The 12,637-nt window shown below is 39.4% G+C and overlaps 1 protein-coding gene across 3 annotated transcripts in view; it reads left to right on the forward strand.

The window, feature by feature from the left end:
• The first annotated feature begins 5,229 nt into the window (after window positions 1–5,229).
• The window catches only part of ACBD5 (acyl-CoA binding domain containing 5), a 29,124-nt gene continuing 21,716 nt past the window's right edge, over window positions 5,230–12,637 (forward strand). For 2 of the 3 annotated variants that reach the window (XM_029961920.1, XM_029961921.1), the window contains exons 1-3: window positions 5,241–5,361; window positions 6,832–6,904; window positions 10,629–10,740. In XM_029961920.1, the coding sequence (XP_029817780.1) occupies window positions 5,264–5,361; window positions 6,832–6,904; window positions 10,629–10,740 (283 nt within the window). In that variant the 5' untranslated portion in view covers window positions 5,241–5,263. Of the gene's footprint in view, window positions 5,362–6,831; window positions 6,905–10,628; window positions 10,741–10,868; window positions 10,902–12,637 lie in introns of all 3 variants that reach the window. The other variant, XM_029961919.1, reaches the window with a different exon arrangement.

A 12,637-nucleotide genomic window follows, 5' to 3' on the forward strand; every position in this document is an offset into this window, starting at 1 on the left:
AAATCTGAACAACTCTCTTATAAATATCTGCTGGCTCTGGAAGAATAATACCTTGAGGCAGTAAGGAAAACTGAACTTTATTAAAAATTTCATCAAAGAAATGAATAGTAGGCCTGGAGAAAAAAAGAGGGGCTTAAGACACTATATGGCACTGCATTATACTTTAGACCTACAAAGATATAAACCTGTAAAGGGTTTTGACTTCATAAGTGATGTATGGTTCAATGCAAAGTCAAATGTGCTGAACGTCTTCGGAAGTATGATCATACTTTGTTCTTCAAAGAGCATTTTATGAAACGGATCTTAGCTTATACATTGTTACTGCATCTACTTTTGTGAAATATGTGAGAAATGGGGGAAAACAAAAACGCGGGTTGAAATATTGATCACTGAAAGACCCCGAATTGAATATCTCAAAAGAGGTTTGAAATGGGATCTATTACCTTTAATGCCTTTGACAACAAGGAGGCTAATCCTTAAGCAAAGAAGCTGCCATTAATAATGGTTAAAATAGTTAAAAATAATTCCATTACTTAATCCCCAACTGTGAAATGAATTGGTATTTCTAGTCGAGTTATTAAGGGGTGTATCTGAACCTCACGAGAAAACTTCCATCCCCAAAAGCATTCTTGTTTGTGTCAAACTTGTCCTTTGCCCAAAGGGCTTTTCCTGAGGAACAGGGATTGGCCTATATAAGTGAGCAAATTTCAGCTGATGTTTTTGCCATATTTATGGTAGGCAAATAGTTCTCTTTCTTCAGAGCTGTTGGTTTTGACACGAATATCCTTAATGATTTCATTAAAAAATTCTCTAAGTAAATGTTATTTGATATATCAGCCTTTCTACTGCAAACAATTTAGAAAGCTGCTCCTTATAAAAAGTTCCTCCGTTCTTAGACAACATCATTTCATTCTTCATCAGTATGTAGATTTGACTTAGAAATTGTAATGCTAATTTAGTTCTTCACAATTATGACTATTAGGTTTTAAATAATTCATTCTTCCTCCCCGCTGGATTATATACTTCAAAAAGTAAGCTTTGCTAAAATTACATGCTCTTGGATCTGGTAGCTTACAGAACTTGCTCATAATGCATATGAGAATATGGTCCACTTTCTTAAGAACCGTTTAAAAATATTCTGTAAAATATATTGCTATGCTTTAGACCCTTGAGGGAGCATTAGGCGTAATTGGTTCCAGTTTCAGCTTTTCACTTGCATAATTTAACTGACTCCTTTGTCCCTCAAGTAAAATGAAGGTGCTCTTCAAGCTGGGCTGGGGAGTAGCTCGGTTCTGGAAGCAACTGCTAGAAAACTAAGGAAGACCTGGGATACAAATGAGAACAATTTGAATGGACTGTGGCAGCTTACACACAGCACAAAATGAGGATTGTAAGGTAGGTCCACACATCAGACTTTGATAAACTATCCTGCGCTGTAATACCACTGAACTCAATAACAATCCCTAATCCATCTGTGAAGGATAGGTCCAAGGTTACACTCAGGATCATGCCTTTTCCTCAGACATACCCTAAGTATACTTCTTCAGCAACTACAACAGCAAATCCACACAAGGTTTTTGTCTCAATGCTGCCAGGAATGCCTCATTTCAGTGATTTGCAGGCTCTCCATAAGTAGTTTGTGAAACACAGAGTGAAGGGAAGTGTGAGGACAGCAAATCACTCAGACATATGAAGTGTCACACGTGACACTGCCAAATCTCACTGGTAGCAGAGTTTCATGGTCTGTCCTCTCTCACATGTCAGCTGATGGGCATCACTGGTCAGTCTTTGTATCACCGTTCCTGAAGTTTGGCTCCTTATACGCTGGATCACAAAAAAGAATAAGAGCAAGTCATACGGTTGTTTTGGAGACTGCTCTTGTGGAACAATGGAAACACAGCCCGGTTAACACATAGATTATAATTAGATTTTACAAGCATATGGTTATTCTCAATAGGTACTCAACAGACAATAGTGAAACGTCATATAATTTTGTTCCCCAAAGAATGGAGTCCTCCTTGAGATAAAGCTGCAGATCCACTCCTGGCTGTCTGCAAGAGATGAGAAGGTCTCCTTTATTACCTGTTCTCAACATTTGGTTATTGTTAACTCTTCATAGAAGTCACTGCAATGAGAATGCAAAACATACATAAGGACATCTAATAACAATGCAAATTAGTATTATATACGAGCATTAAAATCAACTAGTCATTTGTGATACGTTCTCATAATATGTTCACCAGTGGTGAAAATTTGCCTCTCATTTAATATTTCATCCTTGTCTCAGAGCATGATGGTACTGATTATTTTGGGTTACTTCAAGTGCCTCATTCCGGACCTGCAGATCTTACACTCTCACACATCTTCAGTTCAAAGGGCAGCTTCTGTTTCTGCACACAACCATTAAATAGGTTCCCATTTGCATCTCTTTTAAATCCTACTTCCAGTGAAAGTCTGGGAACATTCATTATAAAAATGCAGACTGCATTTCTCTTAAATCAAGTAAAAGGGCAAAACATCATTATAGAATATCTCAGGTAAATAGAATTTACACATCAGCTAGCCTCACAAAAGGCCCCTAATCTTTGTATTACTTTTTTGAAATTAACTCCTTGCATGCTCAAAGAATACAGATACCCATTTATCTTCAAAAAGCCCACTTCCCTTTGATCTGGGTTTCTGTCATTCCTACCTTCATGGATAAAAAAAATGATAGATCTTAGTATGAAGCTCACAAGAACTTTAGAAATCTAGCACTTGAATCAAAAAATGCAGATAAATGATTCTGTAATATTCATGAGTTGAGCTGTGCTCATAACGTGGGTTCATCATTTGCCCAGTGTGGGGAATCCTACTTGAACACCTATGGAAGCATCAGCTGCTCTCCAGCAAAGCTCTCCCCAGGCCAGCTGGCTGCTGACCTTATGGAATGTACTAGCTCAGCAGAGCCAGGGCTGATCTGCTCTAATTCCCTCTCTCTGGAGCTTTTCTGTCCCACCAGAGGGCATACCCTGTGAGCACACAAATGCCTGCAGAGGAATTTAAAATACATATTGTGTACTAGATAAATGAACTGACTTGAATGCCAAGATTTTGTACTCGATTCCATTCAATGGGGCTATTAATTCATCCTGTTGCTCACTGGGTAAATTATTCCACTTGCTACAAAAGCAGTTGGTTTAGCATACTTTTGTTTGACTTTGCAGAGTGCTGGATGGGCAGCACTTTTGAATAAGGCCATTCATTTATTAGCTGCCGAGCTAGCTGGTGATACTGAGCTGGTATTCACCCCCTTCTCTGGATACCATGGAAATAGGTGCTCCCTGGGTTCTAGGCTTTTAAGCTCTCATGCCTAAAATTTTAATTTAAATGGGAGTCATTAAAACGATTTTAAAAATAGCGGTAATTTAGGTGAATTGTGTGAATAGGTGTGGGTATGAGGATGGCTGTGAAGAGGGGAGGCAGCAGCATAGCAAACTGACAGGGTGGTGGGCAGTGGAGCTCCTGAGGATAACTGAGGTCCGTAAAACGGCTGGGATATGGCATGAATTGAAATTCTCATGTCTTGTGGCTACAGAAGCACAAGGGAGAACGGGGAGGAAGAGGAAGAAGAGGTAGAGACAAAGAAACTACGTTTCCCGGCGTACCCCCGCGGCCCCGGGGCGGTGCGGGAAGAGGGCAGGGCAGGGAGCCGCTGTGGGAGACATAACATGGGCGCCTGAGGTCGGGGCGGGCGGGGGGGTTGTGGTGCGGGGCCGGACGGGGCTGGCGGGCGAGGTGAGGCCGGTCCGAGGTGCTGGGCACGGGCTGTGCCGGCCCCGCCGGAGGGAGGGGGCGGGGCGGAGCCGGGGCCGAGTGGCTTAACGACCGTGGCGGCTTCCCGGACCGCTCCCGTGCAGGCGGGTGCGGGCGAAGGAGCTGAGCTGCAGCCGGCCCGCTGGACGCGCCGGCAGGCCCGAGCAGGAGGCGGCGGCGGCGGCCATGGCGGAGACCAGCTGCCGTGCACGCCAAGTTCGAGGCGGCCGTGAAGGTGGGGTCCAGAGCCTGCCAAAAAGTGGTGAGTGCGGCGGGGGGGCCCGGCGAACAGGGCGCCATCGGGCGCGGGCGGGCACGGATCGGCAAGGCCCGGGGGCCGGCCGAGCGACCCTGCTGTGCCCGCGGCCTGCGGGGCGCCGGGCTGGGCGGTGCCGGAGCCGGCGAGTGGAGAACCGCTGGAGAACCTCGGCGTTAGTGCCGTGCTCCGCCTCTGCCGGGGACACGCCGGCTCGGGCTTCCGAGCTCCTCAGCTGGGTGCATGGACACGATGTCTGTCAGCTCTCCGCGATTTCAGCCCTCCTGAAATCCTGAAGTTGGTTTGACGAAGCTGTTACCGTGAGTTCCCTCTGCTGAAAGAGTTAACAGAACGGAAAAGCAAAAAAAAACCAAAAAAAACCCAACCAAAAACACAAACCCCAAACAAAACCAACACCAACCCCCCCCCCCAACCCATAACATATCTTTCTTATGAGTAGTGATAATAATTAAAAAAAAAAAGTTGGTTATTGTATACATCATTATGGTGTAAGTAAAACTGGAATTTTTTTTAGGTACTAAGATAAAGGCCACTGTAAACTTCTCCTAGTGATTAGAATAGAACCTCAAAGTATTTGATGGGTTGGTTAAGAATTTTCCCTGCCAGCTGTTAGAGTTTTATATTTACATTTTCTACCTCTAAAAAAGTGTGCTCGCAGAGAAAGAAAAGAAAACAAAGTCAGGAGGTATGGTGAAACTGTTACTGAAAGCGCTGTCAAATATCCAAAGTAAACAAAAATGCTAGGGAAGGGTGTGTTTTGGGTTCATTGTGTTTGGTTTGGTTATTTTTTTTTACTATTTTTTATTTTAAGTTCTGGAGTTTCTCAATTAGTCTGTAACGGCAAACTGTCCTTTTAAACTGAGTGAAAGGACACTACTTTAAGTTACTTATTATCTAATTTTTTTATTCTAATCATGGAGTCTGACCTTAGGAGTAGTAAAGGTCCCTTAAACTCAGTCTGAAACTCCCTCTTTGTGAAGTAAATATTTTCAGTGGTGCTGGTTCATGGTAGATGAGGTGAAGATGTTCTGTGTTGACTTAAATTATACTACTGTGAATCAGACTGTAACAAACTGCAGGCTGTTTCCTCACAGAAATACTAAGCTTGTAAAATACTTGTTAATATTCTTGATGGCAATTTAATTGTGTTTTAAAATGCTTTCACTAGGTTCATTCCAGCCAACGAATGAAATGATGCTCAAGTTCTATAGCTTTTATAAGCAAGCAACCCAAGGACCCTGTAACATTCCACGACCTGGATTTTGGGATCCCATTGGTAGATATAAATGGTAACTTTTCATGAGTTGTTGTTTTGGGTTTTTTAATGCATGGAGTGGAGGTGTTTAGATGAGTGGCACCTGGAGGAAGAGTTTAGTTAGTTTCTTTCTTAAAAGAAAGAACGTTTACAACATGTGATGCTTGAATTAGTTTTCTGTTGTATTCTGACTTTCTAGCTCAGATAATTTATAACTTCTCAGAGTTGCAGGTGGAAACAGTCGCTTGGATGCTGCAGATGGACAGGTTTTTCTCGGGCAACCACCATCATGGTATCTCAGCAGCATTTATCTCATGGTGTAAAATGAAATTGTAGGTGCTCTGCAGAATGAGTGATGTGGATGAGTGTCTGGAGTTATTCCTTCTCGAGTTTTCATGTATGATGTGAGCCTGAAGTAAATAAGTGCTCATTGGTAGCCACTGATACAGCTTCAAGCTCTTGGGGAGAGGTTACATTTATGTGTCTTTCTGGTTTGTCCGCTCAGTGGCAGGGCTTCCCACTATCTGTATTCTCCTTGTCCTGGGAAGACTTCTGATTCACCAAATTGCTAAGTTCTCTTTTGAAAAGCCAGTGTGAATGTTTTGTTTATTATATTTTAATGATGATTTGTCCTGAAGAACAAGTCTTATTGCTGTCTTTATGGTCATGGTGAACTTGGGATCTGTGAAATGATTCCTCTGACCTTTTTTTTTTTTTTGTTCCTTCCTTCCTCCTCGGGCTCCCCAGGTTAGGGTGCAGGGATATCTTTGCAGAGGACTAGGGTGGTAAGCTTCCACCCACATGGCTGGTTGCAGCTGGAATGTAAGCCACCAACCTTGGTGTTTTTCTGTAAGTGGGACAACTACTCTGGGATGTCAAATCACATGCAAGACTAAGGAAATGTTTTATTGCAGTCTGACAGATTCCTTGTGCAATACTGATAAATTTGGTTGCAGTTTTCTGTCTTGCAGAGTTGGAGAGGGGAAGATTTTATTTAGGTCGTAAGTAGCTGCTGTGGTAACTGAAGGTGATAGTTACACTATTTGCCTCCTAGGCTGATGTGTATTTCCCTAATTGCTAAACTCAGAAAGGAAAGATTTTTCCCGTAGCCTGTTCTAACTTGGTAACAGCTGTTTATAAATGCTGGCTGAAGTGTCTGTGCCTGTTATTTTTATACAGCAGAGAGTCTTAGACTAAGTCAAAAGGGAAATGTGTGTGTCTCATATCTGGGCTCGATAACTTTCTGTGTACAAGATCATAGCTAGTCAGTGAGGAACTCTTTGGTCCCCAGTCTGTTCAGTTTGTTTCTTTATTGATGTACCACTGTGTGACTATCCTAGCAACTTATATATTTGTACTTTAAAAAAAATTCTGAATTGTTCTTGCATTTTATTTGTATCAGAGAAACTTTGGACATTACATAACTGACCTACTTAAGGCCGGGTTGAAAAAAAATCCAGTACATCCTGAAGATACTGAAGGTGTATGTGACTTTCTTTCCTAGGGATGCTTGGAGTGCCTTGGGAAACATGTCCAAAGAAGAAGCCATGATAGCCTATGTTGAAGAAATGAAAAAGGTAAGTTTACTGATGAGTAGAAGGGATCTCCTAAAATGTTCCAGAAATAAATTAAGGAATGTGAAGTGGTTCTTGCTGACTACTGTTGTCAAAGCTTCAAATGAGTTATCCCCTGTGTGAACTGTTCATTTCAGTACAGTGCTGTTTGGCCCATAGGGAGAAGAAAATTATGTAGTTCATTCTAAAGCTACAAAATTTGTGTTGTTTTCAGAGAAACAGGAGAGCTCTAGCTGATATGGAACTTAAATGACAGATGTGAAGACAGTGAATTATTGAAATTATGGTAAAGGAGGCAGTGGGGAAAACAGTGAAACCTAAAGTACAGCAGAAGAAAAGCTGTACTGCAAACTGCCTCAGTTCTTAGAGTTGGAAGATCCTTATCCTGAAAAAGAGATTAAAACAACTCTCCAGAAGGTCTTCAGGAGCAAAAGTCTCACTGTCATGACTGGAGGCGTGATTATAATCAAATATATAAACTTAATTATCTTTGGTTTTTCAGAAAGAATTCATGAACCTGAATTTTCTGTACTTGTCATGAAAATATTCCCTGTATATTGTAGTTGCAGTCAAACAGTCGGCATTGAGTAATGCACTCTGTTTTGGAATAGAGGTGTAACCTGTAAACAGTCATAGTTACTATATTAAGCAGGAATTGCAGCATTAACTGAAGTAAACAGAGTTTAAGTTTCTTGTCTTATTAACTAACCGTTTTCACTGCAGTCTATTCACTGAAGCTTTTCTAGGTGGCTTTTCCCATTTAAAGATTATTTGCTGTCAATCTGGATAAAAGTGTAATTGTAATCTATTATTATAATGACATGAGCATCAAGGGGGGAAAATCTAAGTTCTGCTCTGAATACAGTTGCTTTTTTCCAATGCCACTATGTCTACCTCGAACTCTTAACCTGTTTAATGGTTGATACAACAAAAACCTTTATTAGGCAAGGAGCTGGAGTCTGATTTACCGATCTTTTTCCTGTCCGTAATTTTGGTAATTTAGTTCCTGCTGGTATTACTGTATCTGCTTTAACATGAAAAATAAGCAACTCCAGAAAACACAGAAGGCCAAATGCTGTTTGTTTGATAAAAGATCTTACTAAATTTTAATAATACTTTTTGAATGTGTGCCACAAGGTTTAGTGCTTCGTATCAGATCTTGGATTCAAAATGTGGTCATACTTCAGTAGACTACCTTTTTTTTTTTTCAGCATAGTAACTGCTTTGGTCAGGACTCTAAAACTAAGTGAAATTGCAATGTTTGTTCTAAAAAAAACCTCTAGTGACCCTCCTCTGAGGAGATCTGCTTACTTGGCCCTAATGAAGCACAAATATTCTGTCTCTATGATTTACATGTAGGGATTGGAGAGCAAATGACTTCTTGCCTTGCTCAGCTTTGAAACTGGGGAATCTGTTTACCCTGCTTTGATGCTGTTTCAGCTCTCACATTTGAAATACTAGCTTCAGCTTTTCCAACCCAATTGATTCTACTTGAAATGTCAGTGGAAGTGCATTTCAAATGGATCCACTGGGTTGTTCTATCAGCACATACTGCACTAATCCTTGTGGTCTTACTGTGGGCAGTCTGCTGTTGCAGCATAGGTATCCATGTCTAAGGGGGGCAAAAAACCACTTGTACACTGGTGTCACAGGACTGTGTTTAAGGGTGTATAAGATTGCCATATTCCCCCCAGCCCCTGGAGCATGTCCCTAGCATTAGAGCATTGTGTTTGGGCTATACATAAGTCAGATGACCCTGTCACAAGAGGCTTTTATTCTAAACTTGTTTGTTCTTTCCCCCCACACACACTTAATGTGGTAGCCTTGAAAATTGCAGATGTTCAGGAATGTGTCTGGATGAGGTTCTGCAGTGCTGGTGAGAGATGACCAAATGTCTTACTTCTAGCTAAAGTAAACAAAATGCACCTGAGCTCAGATTCAAGGTTAATTTATGTTTCAAGTAGCATTTCTGAAATTTTATATTGCAATACTGCTGAAACTAACTTATTTACACTTCAGATATATTGTTTTGTTATATATTAGAAATAAATGATATCCTAGCATGAGGAATTATTAACTATATGGTGCTTCTAATTTAAAACTTGAGTCTTTATATATGAGTTGTCTGATATAGAAAGAAAACAGTAATTCAGGATACATAAAAACTTATTTTGCGCTTTCAAATTTTGAGATTGCTTATTATGCCTAGTGGCTATATAAGCAAGCATTTGGTTTTGTTTGTGAAAGTACTTGCTCTTTTCATGCTCACATAAAAGCTATCAGTTAGAAAAGATTCTAAGAACTGCTCCAAGTAGCACAGAGGATATTGAGGTCTGTTTAGAATAGCTGGAGAGCAGTTATGTGCAGACATTGTAGAAATGCATGTGTGAAAGAGTTTAGAGAGCTGGCTCTAGAAGTAAACACATAACAAACACAAGTCTTTTATTCTAGAATAGGCTTCTGGTTTCTCTCAATGTTATTGAAGTAAAAAAAAAGTAATCACAAAACTGTTCAATCTCTGCTTCATATCCAGCTCAGTATTGGAGTATTGCTCTCTAACAAACACGAAATGAATTATATACACTGAATAGATCAGAGAAGTGGCAATGAAACAGCAGTTTGGTAGGACTGTTGTCTCTTGGTATTCTTGATTGGTTTGCAAGTGATGACTTGTTACATGATTGCCTGCCTGGTGCTCCTGCTTTGTGGAATAATGCCGTAGCTTTTGCTCCTGCTGCTTGGTGGTGTGCTTGGTGCTTTCGAGCAGCATGTTCTGTGGCAACTTGTACCTTCATCTGTTGCTTTCTTGATGCTCCTCTGGAGGAGGAGGTGCCCCGTAGCTGTTAGTTTGCTTCAACATGAGTTTTTTTCCTATAGCTATTAAAGCTTTTAAAATATAATAACTAAAAAAGTAGAGGGTAAAAGATAAACAAAGCTATTGACAAAAAGCTTGGTTGAAAGGACTTAAACTAGACAAAAATATTGTGTGCTTTTAAAATAGTATTCAATTATTGAATCTCTTCTGTTTAATCTATTTTAGATTTAAGATTTTACATTCCTATCAGATGATCAGAGGTATTATTTTTTATTAACTTAAAATGAAGAAATGCTCCAAATTACTTCAAGAGCAGAACTTGGGTTTAGTTTGTTCTTCCTTTAAGTGTTTCTTTGTCCTGTCCCAGTTTTGCTGTATTGTGTCCATTTTTGTTTGGGTTTAGGTGGACCCAGTAGCATACTTTTGATCTGCTCCTTGCATTGCACTGAAGATGTCAGGGTTTGACAATATGAAGAATGCTCTAAGACAAAACAAGTCTTTAAGTTTTATTTTCTCTGTGGAAAGACTTGTTTATAAAATAGTTATATCAGATAAGAGCAGCCTGTTGAACTTTGAGATGGTTTAGTTTGAAATTGCTGAAGTAATGGATTCCCAAGTCTACTAATAAATACTGTGCCAAGGCTGTCTTTTAGTGTTGGCAATTGCATTTGCTCTGTCATCTCTTCTTCACCTAAAAGAAGTTAATACAACTAGAAGAGTCTTGTCTAGTAATTTACTTTTATGTTTTTTTCCTCTAATTAAAAAAAGGTAAAGAAATCAGAATAACATGTTTAATGACTTACTGAAACATTGCTGAGCTTTACAATGACCAGCAGTTTCTAGAATCAGTTGAAATCAATGAGTCATTGAAATGCTTTTTCATAAGATGCTTCATATTTTGGATTTGTGCAGATTCTTGAAAGTATGCCAATGACGGAAAAAGTTGAAGAATTACTTCAAGTAATAGGCCCATTCTATGAAATAGTAGAAGATAAAAAGAACAGAGGATCTGACCTAACCTCAGGTTCGGACAAATAACTTCCTTTGTACTACTAATAATCATAACTCAGTGGTTTTGGGGGCTTGTTTTCTGTAAATGATTTTAAAGCTAAATGTTGCATCTTTCTGTTCATTTGCTTTACCATATGGCAGTTCAAATGGAGAAAGTCTCTAAGTATTTGGAAGGTAGGAATAATAAATTATGTGTAAATCCATCATTTCCATTGTTTTGGTGCTGTAGTAACTCCCTGCTAACACTTGTGACTTCTGGGCTTGCCATCTCATTAGGCTGGGCTTTGTTTTATTTTACTTTTGAGGTGATTAGACCCAGGAAGCTGCATGTTTAGTCCTTGTCTACAGGCTTTTTGAGCTGCTGAAGGAAGCCTCTTCCTGAAAAAAGGAGAATATTTAAAACAAAGTAACTCCCCCCACCACACGACCAAATTTGGTTTCTGCCTTTCCATTAATAAAAGGAACAAATAATGTGTACTGCTACATTCTGATGTTGCTATGGATTATCAAACTAAATGCGGTTCTGGTAATAAAGTTTTGTCATCTGATTTAAAATTTAAAGAAATCCACAATCAAAACCCATGCTTTTTTAATCATGACTTTTCAAATATATACAAATTTTCTGAGGCTCAAGTTCATGAAGGGAATATTTAAACATTTTAAATTCTGACAAGTGGCAAACCTAGTGGTGTCATAACTGCATACAAATCAATGTGGTGATTTTTATTTAGCAATACCATTGTGAGAATGTTTTGATTATAATAATTATTATGTTACAGGTAATGTGTTCATAAGGTTGTCATATAAGGCTTACAGTTGTTTAAATCTGGCTTAAAATTACATTTGAAAACTGAATTGCAACACAGTGAAACTTGAAACAGTTTATAAAAAACAAACCATTGCACAAATAAATTATTTTAATGTGTTTAAGAAGTAGGAGTCAACTAGTTAAGTTGCCTTTTGTATATAGCTTTTTTCCTCCTACCTTGAAGGAACATAGTTTTGGTATCAAGTCTCAGAGAAGCAGAAATAGTTTTTCATTGTTTTGGGGGAAAGGTAATGGTAGAAGTTTTTAAATGGCCATTTTGAAAGTGGTGTAACTTTTTCCTCGATTTAAAATTGTGTATATTTCATGTGTGGGATGTAATAAGTTTACCTGACAGCTGGATTGATGGGCAGATTGTAAGAGTATCAGTAGATTCAGGTCAGTGATCTGTGTAATAAGGATTTACTTAGACTTGGTGTCTTATGGCACAGTGCCAGAAGTCACATCTTAAAAAAAGTGGCTTGTCTAGGCACATAGAGAATCATGAAAGTTAAACTGTACCCATTTCCATAACAAATCTAGCATGATTGTCTTTTAAAGAAGAAGCTTAAATATAAGGCAGTGCAAGTTAAACAGAATAGCAAATTTCAGCTCTTCCTTGTTCAGTCATTGTTGCAATAAGTCTGGTGATACATTGCAGGTTTAAACGGTATAATCAACAACATCTGATGATGCCACAATGAATTGAGAGAATTTTCACAGAGTTCTTTGTATGTTATAACTGCACCATTGCATTTCTTTGGTGCTCCTGCAACTTCCCTGATTAAAAGTGAAGCTGGAAATAATTATTATTTTTTACAGTACATAAAAATATTTCACAGAAGTATGGAAGCATGAGTACCTTCAGTCTTCCAGATAGACCCTAAAGATAGAACCAATGTACCCAAGTTTTTATTTGAGATGGTGTAGACCCTGGTGACAGTACTGATAAAAATTGACACATGGTTATGTTTTGATTGTGTGAGTTCCTTTAGTCCTGTTTCTTCCCCTCCTCCCACGCCCCTGCGCTCTGTAAGTTCTGTTGTGGAAGGCGTTTTTTCACAGGCAGCCAATTAGTGTGGTGTGGAAACTTGGGACTCTTCAC

The sequence above is a fragment of the Manacus vitellinus genome, unplaced genomic scaffold (assembly GCF_001715985.3).
Source record: "Manacus vitellinus isolate BGI_N305 unplaced genomic scaffold, ASM171598v3 scaffold_3_pilon, whole genome shotgun sequence".
In the NCBI taxonomy this organism is placed as follows: domain Eukaryota; kingdom Metazoa; phylum Chordata; class Aves; order Passeriformes; family Pipridae; genus Manacus; species Manacus vitellinus.